At 37.5% G+C, this 23,579-nt stretch overlaps 1 protein-coding gene and 1 pseudogene across 1 annotated transcript in view; one reads left to right on the top strand and one right to left on the bottom strand.

The window, feature by feature from the left end:
• Positions 1-8,121, bottom strand: part of COBLL1 (cordon-bleu WH2 repeat protein like 1) — a 190,043-nt gene extending 181,922 nt beyond the window's left edge. The window contains exon 1 of the mRNA XM_089915922.1: positions 8,037-8,121. Coding sequence (XP_089772048.1) covers positions 8,037-8,121 — 85 coding nt within the window. The remainder of the gene's footprint in view (positions 1-8,036) is intronic.
• Positions 8,122-22,994: 14,873 nt separating this feature from the next.
• LOC115802128 (NADH dehydrogenase [ubiquinone] 1 beta subcomplex subunit 1 pseudogene) lies at positions 22,995-23,402 on the top strand (annotated as a pseudogene).
• Positions 23,403-23,579: the final 177 nt, after the last annotated feature.

The raw sequence follows: 23,579 nt of genomic DNA, 5'->3' as shown, positions 1-23,579 counted from the left end.
GAGATGAATTTCTTGGTTTTGCTTTCTTAGTCTCAAATAAAATAGTCAATATGAACAATGTAAAAACTATATCTGGAATAATATTAATAGATATATTATTCCAGATAATATAATCTGAAAATATAATCTGAGATTCTTTATGAAATTTTTACAAAAATTAATTTTCTGACCTGAGTAATTTTTCAGTGCTATTTGGCTCTAGATTAGCTGACCACAGCAAGCAGACTTATCTGGTTAATTAACACCTCCTGCTATACCCACATGTCAAGATAAAATGAGACCAGCCTCCTTTTGTTTCCAGGAATAATCTTTGGGAATTACTTGTTTTGTGTTTTTTTGTTTGTATATTTGTGAGTTCTAGTGAATTGGAAAATATTTTGTGCCCACTAAAAAGAATAAGTTTTTAAGATCCTGCATGGTAAATTTTGGTATTTCTGCCCCTGGAACCAGATTTAACATTTTGTTTTCTTAATTAATGAGCTAAATAAATCTTTTCCACATGTTTATTGTGTACAAAAAAATGTTGCCTGCCATTCTAGTAAAAAATCAATATTGCCCACTGCAGCCACCCCCTGATGGTGAGCCCTGGGAGGCGAATTCAGGATGGAGGAAAACAGGATACTGTCCCTAGAGGGTTAAGATGCATACCTAAGGAATAATTTCAATTAGCGCAGACTCTTTCTTCTTCCCATACATAGAAAAGCACTAAAATCATTAACTTGAGATGTTTGTCTTTTGTGATTAGCAGTAATCTTTTGGTGTTTGACTACATGGGTTTTTGTTTGTTTTGTTTCACTTTTGTTTTTGTTTTTCCCAGCAAAAACTCCTATATATCCTACCTCTTCCCTTACCTCTTTGGAGCAATTCCTCAGAGGTCTCTGAAAGGCTGTCTCCCAGGCTATGGTCCTCAATAATGTCCCCTAATAAAACTTAACTTGCAAATTTTAGGTGGTGCATTTTTCTTGAGTGAACTTTGTATTGCAGTCATGTTTTCAACTTCTTGAAAATGATACATTATCAAAAATATAATTTAATCCACTTCAGTTTGCACGCTTAACTTTTTATAATTTAAGTTTGATTGATAATTTTTAACTTTGAGATTTTACTACAACATAAAGATTGTTTAACTTTTCTTTTAAAACCATTAGCTTTTAAAATTTTAAAGGAAACATGCTATAATTTGATGCTTAACTTGCTCTTGGTCTTGGAAATTTCTATAATGTTAAATGAGAGGAAAAGATTATATTTCTCTAAATCAACTGGTTAATTTAGGTTATCACTCTGTTTCAACATAAAAATCACCAGATCTATTTCTTGCTAATTTGTCATTGTCTTACTTGTCTTAAATTTACAACAGTATTTTCCAACCAGTGAATTCATCGATAGCTTTGACATCAACATTCCCTTAGTCAATTTTACATTGAAGAAACCTGAGAGAGCATGCTTTTTGAGTATAATATGCTACTTGCTTAGGAGCAACTGAAATTGGGTGAGAGCTGGTACTAAAGAAGAGCAAATATCAATGGCTGAGTGTAGAATGTGGTCAGTAGGAGCAATAGGTAGATAGTGATATTAGTGAAAAGAAAATTATTTTTGAATTATTTTTCATGGGAAAAAGGAGCTAATTATTTTTAGTAAATTGCACATGGAAAAAGAACATGAAATATGTATATATTTTGCTTTCCCTTTGGATTTCTTATAGAATGTCTTTAATTTTTATGTGCACAATGAAACCAGTTACAGTATTTTAAACGACTTGAACCTGGATCAAATTATATTTTGTCAAATAATACTGAAATTATTCTTGCCTGCCTTATTCTGGAGAGAGATTTTATAAGATGGATAGAATAGTTGATCTTGGTTAGTCAATAAGTCTTCGTGACCATCAATTTTCCCCAGTAAGTCTTAGACATCAATCTATAATTTAAGTAATTACTATGGTATTAGCTTAATTGCTCAGCCAGGAGACCCTTCCTAACCAGTTACTGACAAACAAAAACAACAGGATATAACTCATTTTCATTTCAAAAATAGCAATTAAATTCAGCAAATGACAGGTTAAATTTCTTTATTACAAGATCAATGCAAAAGCTGAGATCCTGTTACCGATGGCATTGAACTAGTCTTTCCCAGATGAACATAGAATTAAAAGAAGAAACTGCCATTAAATAAAAACAAGATATTTTACATTGTTTTCCAAGAAAATATTTTAATTCATAAATATTACATGTATTAAGGGATATCCTGGGAATTCCCTGGTGGTCCAGTGGTTAGGACTTGGCGCTTTCACTGCCATGGGCCCAGGTTCGATCCCTGGTCCAGGAACTAAGATCCCACAAGCTGCGTGGAGTGGCCAGAAAAAATAAAATAGAAGAGATATCCTGATTTGTACTTTTTACCTGCAGTCACAGGACTGTATATTTGGTTGGTGTTCCATTTGGAAACAATTTAGGATATCAATTCCTAAGCTGGGTGTTGGTTGGCCACACGAAGAATATACAGGAAAGTATATGCTGAATTTCACTGAAACCATAGGAGAAGAAGAAAGTAGACTAAACTATGTGTATAGTTTTTATACATATATATTTTTATATTTGATACACTCCAGATTATGTTGAAAGCCAACATTTACGTAATTATAAAAGCTTATTTTTCTTGTCTACATAGCTTTTCTCAGAAGTGTAGACCCTAAGACCCTCGACGGAGCTGAAATTCTATCCTGTCCCTATAATGATCCATGTGAAGTCACATGTGAAGAATTGATTAATTAGGTTGGTTTCAGATCAACCACAGTATTTTAATTCCTGGTTAGGGATGATGTATCTGCTTTAGTTGTAGGGTAAAAAATTCATTATTATACAGATGTGCAAAAAAAAAGTGTGGGCTTTTATTTATCTATAACTGATAAGTGTTCTTGGACGCTTTACACAAAGTATCCCAAGGGATAGAACACACAGTCAACCAGAGTGGTGGCCAACTTCCTGCATCCATTAATTGATTCTTCCACCATTCTTTTATTCCACCCATCCCGTACCTCCCACCCCCCCGCCCCCTCCCGTCTCTAAATCCTATCCACTGAGATCATACTCCTAAATTAACCACTTATGCTTAATTAACCATTGGTCACAGGCTTTGCTTTATGGAGAATTCAAGTGAAGAATTTTTTTTTTCCTATCTTCTACCACTTCAGCTGTCCAAAAGGAGTTGATATATCCCAAGAATCCAGAAGACTTCCTGGCATCTGACAGGTTCTCAACAAATATGTGTTGAAATGAACTGAATGTAATTTGGTTCTCTAATTTCTAAATCAGGTATGGAGTAGGAATTTGGAACTTCAATGCCAAAACACAACTATCAAAATGATACATAACCTCATAGGTCATTGAACTACACCATAGGGGAGTTCAAACAGGAATAGAATAGAGAGTAGGGTTAAAGAGTTTGCATTCAGGAGGCATACTGCTTGGGTTGTGTATCACTTTGCTGCATGTATAAACTTGGAAAGTTCTTGAACTTCTCTGTGCTGCAATTTCTTCATTGTAAAAAGGGGATAATAGTAATCTCTAATTCAAAGAGATGTGAGGAGCAAATGAGTTAACATATATAGAACATACATGGCATATAGTAATATGTTTGAATATATAGAACATACACGTTTACCATTGTTTTTGTTATTGTTATTATTAATTTCCACCACACATATTATGGAGACCCAGCACCAAATTAAAACAAGTAGACATTGCCAGATTTTAAAGAAATCTAGCCCAAATCAACCATTTTCTTATATCTCACTTTTTTAGTTACAATTAATATTTACTCTAATAAACATTTAAACAATATAGAAATATATAAAGTTCCATGATATATTTCATTGCCACAGCCCAGCTGGTTTCATTTTATTCAAGCATAAGTTCATTACTTTGCTAATAATATCAGCCCAATTTATAAATGAATTAACCAATTCATGATAGATAGTAAAATTTCATCATATGCTTGCTACCTTATACTTGGGCCCCAATGCCAGATGCAGACAACAACAACGTATTTTGCTACTCTGAAGCTTATGGACACAACATCAAACTAATTTTCAGGATCCTGAAATTTCATCATTTGTGAAGTGGAGATTGCCATGCCTACCCCACCATGTTTGGGGGAGAATCAGATGTCACAGTGTTCATGAAGGGGCCTAGCACAGCCTCTGGCATGTAGTTGAAGATCAATAGCACTAACTGAAATCAGTGCTCATTGGAATAACACTAACTGGAATCTCATCCCTATCCCCACTTCTCTGAGTTTGGTGCTATAATTTTTCTTAAGAATTCAAACACAAATTTTAGCCCTACACATGTCTCATTAGTACTTGGCAATTGGAACACTTTCATGAAAATAAATGTTCTGGAGATGTGTGTTAGAGATTGACACTTTCATGAAAATAAATGTTCTGGAGATGTATGTTAGAGATGGAAACCTTTTCATTAGCCATAACAGCACCAGTTACAGAGTTATTTCAGCTGCATTCAGTTTGTAATTTAATTTAGTAGGTCATAATGAGAATTACTAAAAGCAACCAAACCTGCGTTCTTTGAATTCTTTTAACTTGGCATTATGTGCTGAGCAAATGGGCTTATTAAGCAAGCCGCTTGTAAGGCATGATACCTTGGTTCATATACTAACCTGTGATTTACAAAGTTTAAACTTATAAGACATAAGTGCTAAGTGTTATTTTTAAGATAATAAAGATAAGGTAATGAATAGAACATTAGACTTTGTGTTAAAAATTAATCTCTAACTGGATGACCTTGACTTAACCCTTCTTTACTTTGTAAGTCTATAAAATATTTGGTTATGGCAAGGTAGAAGGAGATTATAGTAGGAGATATCTTCTCCTATTTCCTTCACTGGTATTTATGCCCAAAAACTCTACAAGGAAGGTTCTATATACATTCAAGACATTGTTCCTTTAGCAGTTGGGAACCTCAGAGTGAGATTCAAAGACTAGGAGAGTACTTCCATGAATCCGGAGGAGGAAAGAAGACTGCTTAGTTTTATTGCAGACAGCTGCCAACTTCAGGATGTGCCAAAGTCTTTTTCTATTATAAGGTGACTTATGAAAATCATATAATACCCAGTTTAGCACTTCTACTGCTTTTAGGTTAAGTGCCATAAGCTCATGGGATCTGTAACCTCACAAAATCAAAAAGATGAGGAAAACATGATTTTTAATCAGTCAGTCCTCTAACGTTAATGTATTTACGACCACTTTGACTCCTGAAACCATTTAGTCCTAATCACACATTACAAGTGAGATGATTTAGGATAATAAAAATTGTGCCTTTTTACATCAGTACTAATTAAGTGCCTGAGGCAGAGCAGGTACTAAATTAAATACTGTAGAAAATTCCCATGGAGTTTTATTTAGGGAGAAATGATTATTACTAAAGTAAACCAAAATACTGGAAGAAACACATATGATGTCATTTTTAAAAGGGGTTTCTGAAGCTTAAAATGAAGTAATATTTTACTTGAAATAATACTGAATAATTAATGAAAAGGATTGAGTCTGTATAAAAGCTTGCACTAAAATCATTTTCAGACTAACTCTTCAAAAATAGGATTCTCGAATCTAATTATCCCTTTCTGCAAATTTAAGAATGTACTTAGATGATTTGAGGCTACATACAATGTTAAAATCTACATAACCAAAATTCCCAGAAATGGAGATGAAAGCACACTATAATTCTAAACTGTTTGGGATTATCATTTTTCAAAGGTATTTCCTGCCCAGTTTTAAATGTCTGGTGCTAAAAATGATAAGCAAACACTTCTGTCAATAGACCGCTTGTGTTCCTTACTCTGTTCTTCTCAAAGTGACAAAGTGCCTTGATTCCAGCAGTGATTCCCCAGTCTGCTTTCTCCTTGGGTTTCCATTGTGACCGTTAACTGCTGAAACCGAGCCCAGAACCGAGGATCACAGGATCTGAACGTTGCAAGTGATACCAAAGAGGTAAATTAACTCATCCCTCTGCCTTTAGGAAGGACAAACTGTGTCCAAATATTTCCAGAGGAATAATTTTACATCCTAATGAGAGTGAAAAACTAACGAGTGGGAATTCTTTAGCAACTCGTTTGCATACTTTTGGACTATTTCTATGCTGATGCAGTTGCAACAGCAAGGAAGCATTCTAAAGACACATGGGTGTTGCTCCCCTCACCGCCAGATGAGCGCGTGACTAGGATTAGGCATCTAACTGTTACAGATGCATTAATTTGCCTGAGAAAATTCTTTTTGCAGATTAAACAACCACATAGAATATAACCATTTTTACACATCTTACTTTTACATGGGTAAACATTTCGACTCAGTATTTTTTCATCTCTCCCCTCCCTTTAACTTCTCTCGCCATTCTTTTGCTTTTTAAATTTGGTCCTCTTTCTCCCTGGCCTGCTTTTTACCCTCCAGCCTGGGTAATGACACCACTAAGCTTGAAGTTTAGCTCATTACCTTGGCACCATCTTTTTCTGACCTTTTATATTCCATTGGATGCCAAATTCTGTAATTTTAATGCTTTAAAAATGACTCCTGAGTCAGTCTTTTCCATTCTGTTACTACCACCTTACTTTAGGCTTCTATTATGTTTTGCTCGGATATAAATTAACTCCCCTATTCTTCTCCTTGTTTTGATTTCTCTCCAAGTATATCTCATGCACTGCTGTTAGAGTGGTCAGCATAAAGCATAGCTTGGACTTAATCTTGCACTGAAACCAATCTTGCATTGAAACCTTCAATAGTTCCTCAAAACCTTCCCAAGCATCCAAACTTCTTGACTTGACTCTTACACCCCTCTTCCCATATTATGATCCAGTTTCCACCTGACTTTCTAGCTTTACTGTCTACTTTTTCTTTTTCACATGAATGACAGTCTTCCTAAACTATACAAAAATTTCTAAACACACTCTAAATTTTCTTACACATTTTCCCTAATTCCATGTTTTTGCAATCTTGCTTCTTATTCTTCCAATATTTACCTGTGGAAATCCGACACCTCCTTAAATTCCCAATCAACCAAGAAACTAACGAACCAACCAACAAAGCAATTATAAAAGCAGCTCCATGTTACCCTGTGCTCCTACCACATCAGGACCATACTGAACATCCTAAATACCTAAACTCTAGTCCCCACTCAAATACCTGCTAGAGGGCTTCCCTGGTGGCGCAGTGGTTGAGAGTCCGCCTGCCGATGCAGGGGACACGGGTTCGTGCCCTGGTCTGGGAGGATCCCACATGCCGCGGTTCGGCTGAGCCCGTGAGCCATGGCCGCTGGGCCTGCGCGTCTGGAGCCTGTGCTCCGCAGCGGGAGGGGCCACAACAGTCAGAGGCCGGCGTACCGCAAAAAAAAACAAAAACAAAAAAACCTGCTAGAAAGATATTATTATAACCAGTTCACAGGTGAAGAAACTGACATTCAGAAGTGTCAGTGACTTGTACCCTAGGCTGCACAATTATAAGTGGTATGTGGCATATCCCTGTAGTTACCAACCTAATACTTTCTTCCTTTTTTTTTCTTTAGCAAAACCCTGATTTTTTTTGGAGGGGGTGGGGAAGGGGAAGGGTTGGAACAGTAACCAGATTTAAAAAAACACAAAAGAACCGTATATCCCCAACTCTTTTATAGCAAAAAGTGCTTTGTGACGCAGTTTGAGCCAAGAAGATTTATGTGGCAATCTGCTGGGGATTTTGGTAACGTTGTGTTGTCACTTTCATGTCTCTTCCTTCCTCCTTATTCTTTAGAAGCACGGCTGAGATGCCTGGTAAAGCAGGGACCATCTTGGGACGATCAGTTTGGAGTCTAACACTAAAATGGGTAGAGCAAAACAATGAAAAGAACCTGAGGCATTGATGGTACTGGGTGGGAGCTGCTGCACTGTCACCTGTCCACAAATTCTTGTTGGGTAAAAAGACTAAAGCCTAACTTGCTTAATTTACACATTGGGTTTTCTGTTGCTTAACTGGTGCATGATGGATATAGGCTTCATACCTAGATCTGTGTCACCTGGATTCTCCTTTAGAGAATCGTCACTGCATTCTTCCCGAATCCACTTAAACCTTACCTGAATCCTCATCTCTGAAATAATTTATTCTTTCTTATGTACTCTCATGAAATTCTGGGCTACTTTTAAGGGCCCTATGATTTCCTCTTTTTATTTGGAATTTTTATTGTAGATTGTAAATTTCTCAAGAATACAGTCTATTACTTCCTTTCTTCCCTATACATAGAAAACACTGAATGAATGTTTACTGTGTTCGATTAAAATCCATAAAATTTACTGTATAGTTTTCTATTATCTGAGTCTTTTATGAATTTGTTTTAATCTTCTTTACGTTTGTTAGAAACATACACGTAACCCAAACCACACTGATTTGAGCTCCCAATGAGTCTGCCAGAAATGAGCTCCCTCAGCTCTTCCTGCAAGTTTCCCAGTTTATTGCCTTAGGGGTTCTTAGAAACAAGGTCCTCTGGTTGGTTCATCTGCTAGTTCTCTTCATTTTCCCCTGAGTGGCTGCTTCTGATGCTTCTGAGACCGCCACTCTGCCCATTCCAGACTTGGGGGAGGAAATGCTGTTCTCACTACCCCTTTACGCCGTAGATCTTTTCCTACTGACTCATTGTACAACTGAAACCAGACTTTGCCTCAAAGAAAACAACAAAAGAATGGGGAATGAGGCAGTGGAACCATGCAGATTACATTCTGGATCTTGTACATCATAACTGGTTTCCAATAGCTGATGAATTTTATAATAATAATACTGTAATAGTGTTATTGTCAATTTTGTCATTTGCTACTGACACTGGGACACTGTCACTAATTTCCACAACTAACAAATGAAATTTTTAAATGTGGTAATAAAGTCTTGATTTCAAGGGGTTTAAAGAGCTAGGAAGTGAGTGTAGATACATTTTTAAGGTATTTTTGTGGAGAAAGGAAAGGAGTAAATATCAGGACTGGAGCTGGAACTTAAGGGAGTGTTAGGAACAGGTTTTTGCTAAATAAAGAAACATGAAGAAGAAGGAAGAGGCGGATGGAAAGGAAGAGAAGTGAAATAAAAGGGAGAAAAGGAGAGATTTAATTAAAGACCTGTGAGTAATATCCTGGTATTCTCCTATGCAGTGTACAAACAGTGCTCTGTGCTCTTAATAGGAAGAGGAAGTCCAAGAGATACGTCTCTGAAGAGAAATTATTAAGGAATTAATGTGGAAAGAACTTAATGTCAAGTATTTTTTCAGGCACAAGAGCAATATAATTAAACCAGGTTCTTTTATACACAGTCAGTACTCTATACCATATATACCAGCCTTCTGTTGGTCAGTTTATAATTTTGTAATACTTTTTGATGTTTTACTATCGACTTTAAAGTGAGGTAGGCTTTGATAACACGTTCTGACTTTAAACTACTATAGTAGAAAGTTGTAAAATCTACTATTATTTTAAATCTTTAAAAAAATAGGACACTCCAAATGTGTTCCACGAGACTGAGGCTGATGCAAAGAGACATTGCAGCGCTCTTTGGCCTTGGGATTCAGTCGTTAAGAGAGAGCTGCCAACTCTGCCTTACCATCAGGGGACTGAGTTTTCACTCTTCTCTGGCTCTAGCACAGAAGACGGGCTGTCTGCAGCCTTTGTAAAACATAAGGTAGTTCTTCCCTTGGAAGACAAGACCCTCATTTGCTCATTGATCCCTTCCTGGAATCTTGTGACAGAATAGACACTAACTAACAGGAAGGCATGTAATGAAGAGAAATTAAGGAATGCATCCTAATGATGAGTTTTATAGATTAATTAATAATGATTTTTAGTTGGCATATAGACTTTCTGGGTTGGCTACATGATAGATGTTTTAGACTCTTTACATTCTTTCAAATTCTAGAATATTTTATACTTTTTGAGGTAATTTCTTTCAGATTGAGAGATTCTTGGATAGTTAATTTATATTTTTTGAGGCCCTTGGGATATATCAATTGCCATGAAGAATATAATTGATTTGTAAGATTTAATTGAGCTGGTATTTTTGTTTTTTGCAGTACGCGGGCCTCTCACTGTTGTGGCCTCTCCCGTTGCGGAGCACAGGCTCTGGACGCACAGGCTCAGCGGCCATGGCTCATGGGCCCAGCCGCTCTGTGGCATGTGGCATCTTCCCGGACCGGGGCACGAACCCATGTCCCCTGCATCGGCAGGCAGACTCTCAACCACTGCGCCACCAGGGAAGCCCTGAGCTGGTATTCTTATATGTAATGTACAAACAGTGCTTATGGATGGATAAAAAGAGAAAGCTCAAGATATATCTTTGAAGAGAAATTATTTAGGAATTAAGATGGAATATGAGGTTGGATATCTCAGTGTATTTCAAAGGAATATATCCGTTCTGCCCCTGGAAGGCAGGACCTCTCTCTCCCTCTGTGTTTTCTTGTTCCAGACAATTAAAGCCTGCTTGTTCCTCCTTAGTAACTGTCATTGCCTCCTGCTGGTCTTTCATTTAGCAGGAGAGGGGGTCAGATGAGTCTTGATTAATAAATTGTCATTCCTCTCCTTTCCACCTCTCTCAAGCTCTGCTATCATAGAATCGATGTTAAATTGGTATCTACACTATCTTAAATAGCTCAAATCTAGCAAACTGAAATTTAATTGGTTAAATATAAATGCAGCTTTCCCCTGTCCCCTATCCCAAATCCTACTGTGAAGTACATAAGTGCAGTAGAGGAGAGGTATATTCATAGTAACTAATAAAAAAAGGTTTTAGTTTTACACTTCTGTTTTTTTCTAAAATAAGCAGCTATTATCTTTCTAACAAAAGTTTAAGCGTCATTTAAAATTATTGTGAAAGCTCATGGTAGTTAAACTATCTCCTCCCAAATTTCCTGCCTCCAAATGTTTATATAATTCTGTGCATAGTGGACTCTGATCTTTGCCAGTGTATCAACTCCATGAATATATCAACTCCATGAATGTTCTATCGTTCAGTATCTAGCCAGGAAAACAGAAACTACCCTCAGTCTTTCAAACAGAGGGAATTAATACAGGGAATTTGTTACCCAGGTGATGTAAAACAGAGAAGCTAGACAAGGGTTGGTGAAGGCAACCCAGAGAAACTCTGGTCACCCTCAGACTGGAAGCAACAGATGAATGTGTGGTTACCAGACAGCAGAAGCTGGACTCAGGTTACAGCCAGCACACGATGAGAGCTGGACCAGTGATCATTGGGCAAACGGTGAGGGTGCTAATAGCAAGAGCTGGAACCATGGAAGAGACATGACACTGTCAGAGATTTTTTAGGATGCAACCAGAGAAAGGATGAAATGCCCTAACGTTTCCCTGTAACGAAGACCCTGTTAGGATAACAAAATCTTGCTTGTGTCTTTTAAAGACTCCTGTGTTTGGGCCCTGAGGGCAGGAATCAGCTGTGAGCTAGACTGAATTCTATTCAATAGAGACATTTGTAGTGCTGCAAAACCAGAGTCAGTGAGTAGGAAGGATTAGCTTGTCATAGATTAGATAATATTTACCAGTGGGGTAAAGCAAGGTTGTCTTTTTGTCCTTCTCTTTATATTACAATTACTGAAAGACTTTGATTTATGCCCTCCCATTTGTCATTCTGTAATACAGAAAGTAGAAAGTTAATAATAATAGCTGTATTTATTTGTATTATGTGCAAAATTGTTCTAAGAGCTTTATAGGTATCAATGATTTTAATTCTCAAGATAACCTCATAGGCAAAAGTACTACTATCAGCCCATGTTATGTAAGAGGAAGTTGAAGAATAGACAGGTTAGCTAATCGGCACACTGTTACATAGAGGTGACAGTTGTATTTTGGGGTACTACAAGTGACCTTTGTGATAAGTTCTGCTGTGTGATTATTGCCACAAAGAGGGTCCTCAGATAAACTCTTCTAAACTGGACACTGTTTCCTTATAGATATCGCCCATGTACCAGTGCCTTAAACCAAGCCACCATCTTCTCTTCCCTATCCACTACTGTGGACTCTGGACTCATCTCCTCACTTCCATACGTGTCCTCTTCAGTTTATTCTGCAGAGCAGCCAGAATAACCTTTTAAAAACACATCTCCTGGGGCTCTCCTGGTGGCGCAGTGGTTGAGAATCCACCTGCCAACGCAGGGGACACGGGTTCAATCTCTGGTCTGGGAAGATCCCACATGCCGCGGAGCAACTAAGCCTGTGAGCCACAACTACTGAGACTGCGAGCCACAACTACTGAGCCTGCGTGTTGCAACTACTGAAGGCTGCACACCCTAGAGCCCGTCCTTTGCAGCCACCGCAATGAGAAGCCTGCGCACCACACGAAGAGTAGACCCCCCCCGTTGCCGCAACTAGAGAAAGCCCGCGTGCAGCAACGAAGACCCAACACAGCCAAAAATAAATAAATAAAATAAATTAATTAAAAAAAGAAATGCCTTAAAAAAACCAAAAAAATACATCTCCTCTTCTCAAAGCCCACCAGTGGTTTTCCATTGTTAGTTAAGTCCTTCATTACTTAAAAATATTATACCATGGGTTTTTAGTGGACAGGCATAGTTTGGAGTTCTGCTGCTTTCCCGGTGTGATTGGGTAGCCATTTATTTACCAACCTGTCTCCTCTTGAAGGGACATTGTCTTTACCTCTTATACTCAGAGGCCATGGGCAAGCTCAGAAAAATCATACTGAAATCATCGTCACCTCCGCCTATGAGAAGAGCATTGATCCATAGGGAGCAGAGAGCTCCAGAAAGTCTGGAGATTTGTATGTTAAACTGAACTCACTCCCTGGAACCCCCCTGGGGTCTTGTGAGTCTGCTGGAGCTCCTGGCAAAGTGACGGACATTTTGTAATGTCTGTCAGTGGTGCTATTTGTTTTGGCCTTTTCTGGGTAAATTTGGTGGGCAGCCAGGGCAACAAAGGGCACTCCTCAGACTAGAGTTGGAAGAGGAAACTGGGGTGAATCTCTAAGTAGTAGAGAGGGGTTTAGGGCAAAGAAAACGGGCCAAGGACAAGTATGAGCTAAATTCACTATTTGCTTATCTACTTGCTTATTCTGGACAAACAGCAAAAGCTAAACGAATGCTACAGAGGGCCTTAACATGCTGGAGAAGTGCTTGGTCCCCAGGGTACTCTACATTTCAGCCCTGTGGCAATGAACCATGCCAGGATTCCAACCTAAGTGCTGCCCTTCACTAGCAAAATATCTTAGGTGTGTCATATGTGTGATTAACAAATAAGGGACAGTGTGAAAAGCTTGGCGCTGTCTTTGGCATTCACATTTCTGGGAACTAAGGAAGAAGATTAATTGATATGTAAATATATGGAATATTTACTAGCTGATAAATAAAGGGCATGACAAAATATCTTAGACAAAAATTGATGCTCTTATACATGAGTTATAGCTGATCAAAATTACTAGAATAACTATAGAAAAGTTTTTGGTTTTGTTTCTAATTGCTTCACAAAGTTGGAGAGGGAGGGCTCTGCGTGATGACTACAACTAGAATAATGTTTTACTAATTGTTATATTTTAAACTAAATAAGTTGCCATGATTCTTCCCAAGACTTCAGTGCTTACGAATTATATTGAGCCCAATGGGTTCTGTAAAAGAACTTTGAAACCTCTTTCATTGCTTCAGACTTTATTCAGCCAAAATAATTACTGAGGACGTTTCAGCCTGCCTTTTTTTCAATTCAAACGTCGTTCACACTGACTTTTCTTGCTTTGAGTTCATGCAAGACATCATTAATACATTACATGTGCTCTTAAAATATTAACTTCAGATACTTCATTAATGTACATGTGTATATAGCTAATTATATATTTTTATCTGAATCGATGAAAATACCTCTTAGGTGAAGAAAACACTTTTTATTGCACCTTGAATTGCAAGACATCACGATCTAGTACTTCATAAATATTTTTCCTTCTTAAATCATTGCCTGGAAAATAAGTTTGTCTCACTTTTTCCATAAAGCTAAAGCTGTAGAGATCAAATTTTGTAGATGACACAAAAGAGTTTCCTCCATGAATAACCACAAGCTCATGCTACTGGAAAGGTCTTCAAGAAATGACACAGTTCAGCCTGAATCCAGATGGGTCCACTAAACACTGACAGTTATTCTGTTGTTCAGACCCCCTGAGACAGACTATCCAGAGCCTCTTGCTATGGTAGCCTAGCTGTCTCATGTTAATCATCTTTTTCTTTTTTGGTTGTTTGTTCTACAAAGCTTTATCTCATGTCTAATTTCTGTTACTAAGAATTATGCCCATTCTTGCTATGGTTTTGATCTTGGCAGACAGAACAGCTGGAAAAAAGAAATGCTATGACAGCGATTATTGAGTGAAAATTGGGTGGGAGATAAAGTTTGGTGATATTTTACTATTTTACATGCTTTAATGCCTTTTGAGTGTTGATATAGAGATGTCACATTTAATTTATTTGAAACAAATTTAAGGGAAAAATCATTGTAGAAACTCTCCTATAAATGACTGAAATTCTTATATCAAACTAAGTCATTTTTTAATCTAGTGTTGATATGAGAAAACTCTTTTCTCAGTAAAAGTGCTCTATTTCTTAAATTAGCTCCATAAATCTCTACATTCTTTCCAACTGATTGAGACAAGTTCACATTTGAAATATGAGGAGTCTGAAATGGAAGTTGAAGGTACTCAACAGTATATAAAGCACTTTCTAGACTAAAAGCTTTCCTTAGAACTGTGATATTAAAAGCAGTGACTAAATATATAAAATGATAGCCAGATTACCAATAAGTGTACATCTCAAACACAAATCATTACTTTGCATTTAGGGAAGACAAATATTAAATTCTTGCATCTTGCTTAATGCTCAACCTGCTTATGTAAGTAGATGTTCTTTTTTTGATTAAGCGTTTTTACAGGTGAATATGAATTCTGAATCTCTACATGTTATATAAGCACCAAAAACCCTGCCTCATATAATAGTGATACTCGTGAAATATCTTGCTTAATCAGTTAATGAACACAAAGCTAAATAAAATCTATTTTTTTACCATAAAATATCATTTATTTAGCAAATATGAATTATGCTCTAATATTAAGCAATCTTCTAGGTGGAGGAAGCATAGCTTGTGATTTTCAATAGAAACAACCGTGATCTAGAACTTTTTCTCCATGGGTTAACGTGTAGCAGATGTCTTTAAAAATCTATACAAATTATGTGAGCTTACATATTTTAGGAAGTTTTGCTTTTTAAACATTTCTATTTTCTTTGATTTTATTGTCCATTTGTATTTAACATTTATCATTATGAAAATAAAATATTCCCATGATAGTTATCTCAAAAATATAGACAAGCAGAAAAAAAGAAAAACATCCTAACATAAATATAATATTTTGATGTATTTCCTTCCAGATTTTTTACACACAGTTTAAAAAATGTTTATATTGTATTATATTCATAATTGAGAAAAATTGGAAAAAATAAAATTAAGGTGAATTTATCCACCATAAAAATGTGTGTTCATTGATATGATTTTCAGGCATTTAAAAATGTATTTGTAACATAAAAAAGTAAAGATATGATATTAAGTGAAAAAATTCAAATTATGAACTTTTATATGTATGGTTACATGGTTTAAGTATTACCTAATAAACTTGGAAATGTGTTAGGATTTGACTTACAAACCAGATCAATTGTTTGAAGTGGTTTCTGGAGCTGATCACATTTCTGAACCGTGTGTTATAAAGGAAAATAATCCAAAATATTTGGGAGCAAAGATATAGGGCAAGAGATTGTATTCAGGTTACTATATGGATAAACTAAATCCATCCCTTTTCTGTTTAACTTTTACTAAAAAAAACCCCACATAGGTAAACTTTGATTCTTAAGAATATGGAAATTGAACACTAGATTTTTAAAAAGCCAATACCCAAGAAATTAATACAATATAAAAAATTAGCAGGGGATAATTTTTTTTTTCTTTTCTTTTTTTTTTTTTTGGTTGTGCCACATGGCTTGCAGGATCTTAGTTCCCCCACCAGGGATTGAACCCATGCCCTCGGCAATGAAAGTGCGGCGTCCTAACCACTGGACCGCCTGGGAATTCCCTAGGAGGGGATAATTTATTCCCTAGATTTGGGGGAGGGGACTAGAAAGGAGGTACAAACTTTTTCCTCTCAAATTTTGGTAATCCCGGGACGACCAGTTTTACAGAATTCGGGGGATTGTTTGTAATTAAATGTTGGCATGTTTATGGCATGAACTCATTTTGAACTCTCTAGAAGCTGACCTTGAGATGAGGATTCATGTATTAATATTTGACATTTATTAAGGAAGTGCTCCCGGGAGAAGCAGGTAAGGAAGTAGAGGAAGCAGGACTGAAAAGGGGAAACAAGACAAGCAAAAGAGAAATTGCCCGTGATTTCTGAGTCTCAGATTCCACAGGGTACTCTGGATCATAAATTACATCTTAGATTTGTCCCACTCTGAGGCAAAGACTGGTCTGTCAAACTCCCACACAAGTCAGTACTTGGCTATAGGTTTTCTCAGGAATGCAGTGCCTTTCAGGAACTTCTGCTTCTCTGTACAAAGAACAAGGGCAGAAAGGGCTCCAACAGCTCAAGGTCAGTTCTTGGAGAGAGGATCCAGGGGAATCTGAATTATCCCTAGGGATGTGTGCTACATGTGGCGACAGCCATATTCTGCCATAAGTCTGCATTTAAGTTGGGAAATGTGATTCTCCATGTTTTGCTGGTCCAAAGCATTCAACTGTGAGGTAGAGTTCACAAGTCCAGGGATGCATTTAGAGCCTGGGCATTTTCATAGAAACTGCCATTAGAATTTGGCGTGGAGGGTGGTGGTGGGGATGCCTTAGGTGTATGTGATCAGGAGTGAATAATACAAGTTCTTTAATAATTGGAAGCATAGGAAGGAGAGAGGGAAAAAAAAGTATAACAATTAAGAGGAAACTCAGAACATATTGATTATGGGAGTATGCTTAGCTCAGGGAAACTGTCATTGCCCAGACTCCAGAGGAAGGTTGGGCAGAAAATTCTCAGCTCACATTTGGAGCTACCAGAACAGTTTTCATGTGAGTGCAGAAAGCTTGACTTGGGCCCCAGACTGGAAAGGAGCCTGGTTCTCTAAGGGTCTAGGAAATCAGTAGAAGTAAAACTCAGAGGAGGCCTGGGATGATGGTAAAGTCTAGCAAGAAAGGACAGTGACCCTGGGTCAAGGCCAAAGGAGGGGCCAGCTGCATCTAAGGGGAATAAAAGTGAAGCCATCCAAGAACAGATTGTTTAAAGCTTTAAACCCGTGCCAAGTTTATTGAGGAATGTGAGACTGTGTACTTGCAAATTACCTCAACACTATATCATTTGTATTCTGAAATTTTCTCACTGTAATAGAGACTCAGAGCCTTCTCAAATGTTTTCGTTTATGATTCTGTGATCCTAAATGAGTTGTGTAAGTTATGCATCCTGAGGCTGCTGTGTTCCTGTGGACATCACCAGGATTGAGTATTACTGGGAAGAAAAGTGAAAAAAGAAAAAGACGGTGATCTTCCGTGTGTGGTCTTGGGGGGAGTATCCTGCCATGTGATTACCCAGAAATTTGTCCAAAGCAAGTGTCTGAGGGCACCCATTGAGGAGAGACTTTTATTTGTGCCTTAATTTGAGTGTCCCATCTGGAAACTGTATGTCTTTTAGTCACATTTGCATACTGGCAAACTATATTTATGAAAAAAAACCTCTCAGCAGATAATAATGATAAGTCTTCTACATGATTAGAGGATAAGCTGGCTTTGTCTGTATTCTAGCCAACTACATTTGTCACATTAAAAAAAATAATAGAAAGCTAAGAAAAAAATACTTGATAATATTTTCACTTCCATTTTATTTTTGCAAACAGGAAAATAAAGTATTACTAATAAATATTATTTGAGTTCCAGGAGCTAACGCTATCGTCTTATACTAACTATTCTTTAAGTTGGGTACAGATAAAATTTCTTTCACAAAGACCAAAAGATTACAAGCTCATACATTTTTTTCTTAATACTCAAAAAAACTAGTTCCCAAAGTGGTACAAACTATTATGTATAAAGTAAGCTACAAGGGTATATTGTACAAAACAGGGAATATAGCCAATATTTTATAATAATAAAGGAGTTATTTTAAACCACTGCTATTATTATCCTGATTGATGCTCATATCATCATGTCTTTGACCAGTGGAAGCAAACCTCTGCAAGCTGACTTCCTTGGTTTTTTGATAGTTCTGCTTCTTTGTTTTTGGTCATCCATTTTTATTTTGCACATTTTCTGTTCCACTTCTGCATTGAGCCATTTCTTCAAAAAGCCTTGGTTCCTTTTATTGGGAAGGTACTTGGAGAACAGTTTTGGTATTGCTGTGCTCAATATGTTATGCACTGGTCATTCTTTCTAGCCCTTTGCAGTGGTCAGAGCTAGAAAATAAGTTAATTCTTTTAAGATAAAATACTTTTTGAATTCACACAGATATTTTCAATTCAATTTTAGGACTGCAGGAATTTTACAGAATTTTATTGATGTTATATCTGCATCCTATGTCCAAAATCCTGATTTTTAAGGGCATCGTTATAAATTCTCATTTGCATCGAGCCACAATATCCATGTAATAGCCTTGGAATAACAATGCCTACACTACCACAAATACCATCAATAAAATATAAAGTAGTGTGGGGTTTTATTAATGTTCCTTTTGTTTTCAAAGCATATCACTGTGGGGATGTACAGTCGAATTATTGTGTTTTAAGAATGGCTGAGGGACTTCCCTGGTGGTGCAGTGGTTAAGAGTCCACCTGCCAACGCAGGGCACATGGCCTCGAGCCCTGGTCAGGGAAGAACCGCACATGCCACGGAGCAACTAAGCCCATGTGTCACAACTACTGAAGCCCGTGCGCCTAGAGCCCATGCTCCGCAGCAAGAGAAGCCACTGCAATGAAAAGCCCACGCACTGCAGCAAAGAGTAGCCCCCGCTCACCGCAACTAGAGAAAGCCGGTGTGCAGCAACAAAGACCCAACGCAGCCAAAAATTAATTAAATAAATAAATATATTAAAAAAAAAAAAGAAAAAGAATGGTTGATTAAATCATTGACTGTTGGTGATTAACTCTACTCCAGTCCCTCTCCCCTTCCCACAGGTTGAAGGTGGCAATAAAAGTTCAACCTTTTGAACCTTTGGTCTTTCTGGTGACCAACCCCCAACCTGAAGCTATCTAGGGGCCCCTAGCCCCCAGTCCTTTCATTAGCATACAAAAAGACACTCATCTTTCTAAAGATTCCAAGGGTGTTAAAAACTCTGGTGTCAGGAATCTGAGTCAAAGACCAACTATTAGGACAAAAGAGGCTTCTAGCACCCTATCACTTAGGAAATTACAGTTTTAGGAGCTCTGTGTCAGAAACTGGAGGCCGAGACCAAATATATATTTCTTATTATATCACAATAGCATCGTCCCAACTTTGGAGAAAATATAACATAGAAAAATGGCTGGATGGTAGTGAACCAAAATATTAACAGTGTGATGATTTTAATTTTCCCTTTGTGCTATGTTATTCCATTTTAGTTTACAATGTGCACTTTATAATTTTATAATAAAAATAAAAGACATGAGTGAACTGTAATTAATTCAAAACCAGAATACTGGTGTAAAGTATTATCTACAGATCTTCTTCAACTTATGATGGGGTTAAACCCTTCCTTAACTTATGATGGGGTTAAACCCATCTTCTGATAAACCCATCAGAAGTTGAAAATAGTATAATTTGAAATGCATTTAATACGCCGTTGAACATCATAGCTGAGTCTAGCCTACCTTCAACATGTTCAGAACATTAACATTAGCCTCCAGTTGGGCAAAATCGTCTAACACAAAGCCTATTTTATAATAAAGTGTTGAATAGCTCATGTAATTTACGGAATACTGCACTGAAAGTGAAAAACAGAATGCTTGTACGGGTACAGAATGCTTTTAAGTGTATCATTGTTTACCCTCCTGGTCTCATGGCTGACTTGGAGCTGCTGCTACTCTCAGCATCACCAGAGAGGATCGTACCACATGTGTCTGGCCTGAGAGAAGATCACAGTTCACAATTCAAAGTACAGTTTCTACTGAATCCATATTGCTTTTGCATAATCATAAAATCAAGAAATTGTAAGTCAGAACCAGTGGAAGTCGGGGACCATCTGTACCCTTAAGTGGAAAAACAACTTTTACAAAAACTATTGAAAAATCTTAAAATATATATATTTGGCTATATAAAATAAAAAAGTTTAATCAGGTAAATTGATCAATAACAAAATTAAAAGATAAATGCCAAAAAATGTTTAAGTTAGTACCTTATTCATAAAGGCATGATATCATTAATTCATCAAGAAGAAAAGCAAAAACTCCAATGGGAGAAAATAAGTATGTGTAATACAGTACATAGTAATTCAAATTGTCAATAAATACAGGAAAAGCTCTCATGGAAACCTAGGATATTATGATTTCTTCATTTTACAGGTGAGGAAAGTGAGGATCAGAAAGGTTAAATCACTTGTTTATGAGAATAAGGACAAAGTTGAGATTCATCCTTCTAACTTTGGACTAAGATCTCAAGCCCTGTCACACCTGTGGCTGAGGAAACCCAGTCTCCTAGATACGACTTCTTGTGGCTCACCCTCATAGTCAAGAGTTCTTTTTTAAGAAATTTTTTTAATTTATTATTTATCTTATTTATTTATTTTTGGCTGCATTGTGTCCCCGTTGCTGCGCGAGGGCTTTCTCCAGCTGCGGCTCGTGGGCTGTAGGCACGCGGGCTTCAGTAGTTGTGGCGCACGGGCTTCGTTGCTCCGCGGCATGTGGGATCTTCCCGGACCAGGGCTTGAACCCGTGTCCCCTGCATTAGCAGGCGGATTCCCAACCACTGCGCCACCAGGGAAGCCCAAGAGTTCTTGGCGTTAGAATGAGGAATACTCTCCCTTCTCTGGATACCAGACCCTCGCTAAATTTAAATTAAATTGTATGACTCAGTTATTGCTTAGTTCCACATAGAGCATACTCCTTTCATTAAGTTTTTAATGTTAACAAAGTAATTACATGTTCATCTTCATTAAAGTAAAATGTATTTTAGGCTGCTCTTCAGTCTAATTAAAGAGCATGTCTATGACAGTGAATATTTTGTTTAATCAACTACTTAATCTAGAAGCAACAGAAAGAGTATTGTTGGTGACTTCCATCCATTAATCTATTAGGTTGTCCTCTTTATGCATTCAAATATAAATACTATGCTCAGGCTTTAAACATTTATTGCCAAGATATTCCTACTTATTTCTACTCTCCACCCCCCATTTGTTTATGACAGATATAATCATAAACTGAAAGCACATTTCCATGCTAAAAACTTTCTGACATTCATTAGGGCTCTTCACATACAAAGTAGAAATCAACAGGATGTCTTAAGTTTTCCTAATTTGTAACATTGTTTCTACTACAGTTACCAAAAAATTGCTATTATGAGCTAACGAAAATATATGGCTAGTGTGTTCAATATTAGACAATGTTGGAAAAAATCATTTTTTAAATGTATGATTGTTCCCGAAAAAAACACAATAATGAAAAAGAGAAATGGACTTAATTGTTATTGCCATAAATGAGTGATTTACAGTTATTTTTCCTACCCCAATTCCCAGAAATATGTTATCACACATTCTCATCAGTAACAGAAGCCCTAACATAGGCATAATAGACTCTCCAGGAGGTGGTTTCCTATTCAACTAAGATTCCTAGCTGATTCTGATAAGCCTCCTTCCCAAAGGACATGGCCACCTGCACACTGGTGCTTTTCAAACTTGAACAGGAACAACTTGGGGCTCTTGTTATAACGCAGATTCTGGTTCATTAGGTTTGGGGTGGAGCCTGAGATTCTGCATTTTTAAAGAGCTCCCAGGGCGATACCAATGCTGCTGGTGCACAGACCCTACTTTTCAGGGTAAGGCAGTATAACCACCTCCCAGCTCTTAATCACCAATAGATGCTGCACATTTGTGAACCCAATCATGGGTTTGATGCATTTGTGTTTATCTTGTCTGTAATTGGGTTCTATTCTGCTTTTAGAGAATTTCCTCCAATCAAAGAGGGAAATTAAAGAATTTATGGATCTATTTGACACAATTATTAAACAGTTCTTTTAGTGTCTCCTGCAAATATCTTTCCCGTAAGTAGAAAATCAGGAATGATGACAAGAAGAGAATGAGAACTGGTCTCACATGCTGGTCAGCAATGGCAGCAATAACTCCTGTGCAGACCCGATGGTAGAACAAAGGAAGCTGTTGAAGGATCCCTCAAACTCCCTGTGAGCTCTTATTCTTCAGTGGGACCTAATCCCTAGACGTTTGGTGCTTGGTGATGTTGCTTCATATCTGCTTTATTCTCTCAAGGTTGTTTTCCCTTCCCTTTCTTAACCTCCCTTCAAAACCAGCTTTCATGGTTCAATCCATAAATTTTTCTGATCACTAATTCTGTGCAAGGCAGTCTAAGCACTGAAAAAAATATGAAGGACCACTGGTTTTAAGCTGTTTAATATTTATTTAGAAAAAAAAGGTGTGCAAAAATAAGGGATGAAGGAATTCCATAACAGCTCTATTTTATTTTATTAGAGGACACAAAGCTGTACCTAGAAGCTCAGCATTTGGGGAGACATTAAAGACCAAGTTCAATTTTTATCCAGCACGTGAACTTCCCCTACCACGCTGTGGGCAATTGTCTGTCCAGCTTCTAAGTTGTTCCAGGCCCAGAAGGCTCACTAAGTTCCAGGGTAGCCCATGCTGACATCCGTTGCCTCTAATTGTTAGAAAGTTCTTATTTACACTAGATTGTTCCTTCTATTAATTGTCAGACATATACCCGTTGTCTTGCAGAAGAAAAGTCATGGTCTGGCTGGTGGCTGGGCTTACCGCTGCCCTTGGTCGTGGGGTTGTTGTTGGCACCAAGGCCCCAGCGTTCATGATGAACTTACTTCAGACTGTGTGTGACTACTGGGTACATATACTTGCCCCTTTGGGATTTGTCTTTGGATGTTGTCTAGACAGAAAACATGATGAAAAGCTAACTGGCTTCTGGAACAAGGGTCTGTTATTTAAAAGGAACTGAGGCCCAATGAAGAAGTCATCTGGAAATAAAGGCTGTGGCTGAATTACAGAATGTTTACATTTTTTAAATTATGAGAGAAATAAAAACTCATTATTTTATTTATGGATTTATTTTTTTGGCCGTGCCATGCAGCTTGTGGGATCTTAGTTCCCCGAAAAGGGATCGAACCCAGGCCCACAGCAGTGAAACTGCTGAGTCTTAACCACTGGACTGCCAGGGAATTCCCCACATTCATTATTTTAAAAAAAAAGTTATGGTCTGCTGGAAATGGCTGGGGGGAACTTTCAGAGGAGGAGGCATTTGGGCAAAATCTTAAGTGCTACTAGAATTTAGGGAGACGGAGAGAAGTGGGGAGGCAGCATTCTCATCCTCTTAGAGTTACACTCTCTAATTGTC

This window comes from Delphinapterus leucas, chromosome 8 (genome assembly GCF_059928025.1).
Source record: "Delphinapterus leucas isolate spDelLeu-1000000601 "Yukka" chromosome 8, BTC_Dleu_Yukka2, whole genome shotgun sequence".
NCBI classification, from domain to species: domain Eukaryota; kingdom Metazoa; phylum Chordata; class Mammalia; order Artiodactyla; family Monodontidae; genus Delphinapterus; species Delphinapterus leucas.
Note: the sequence above shows the minus strand (reverse complement) of the source record. Positions and strands in the feature narration are given on the sequence as shown.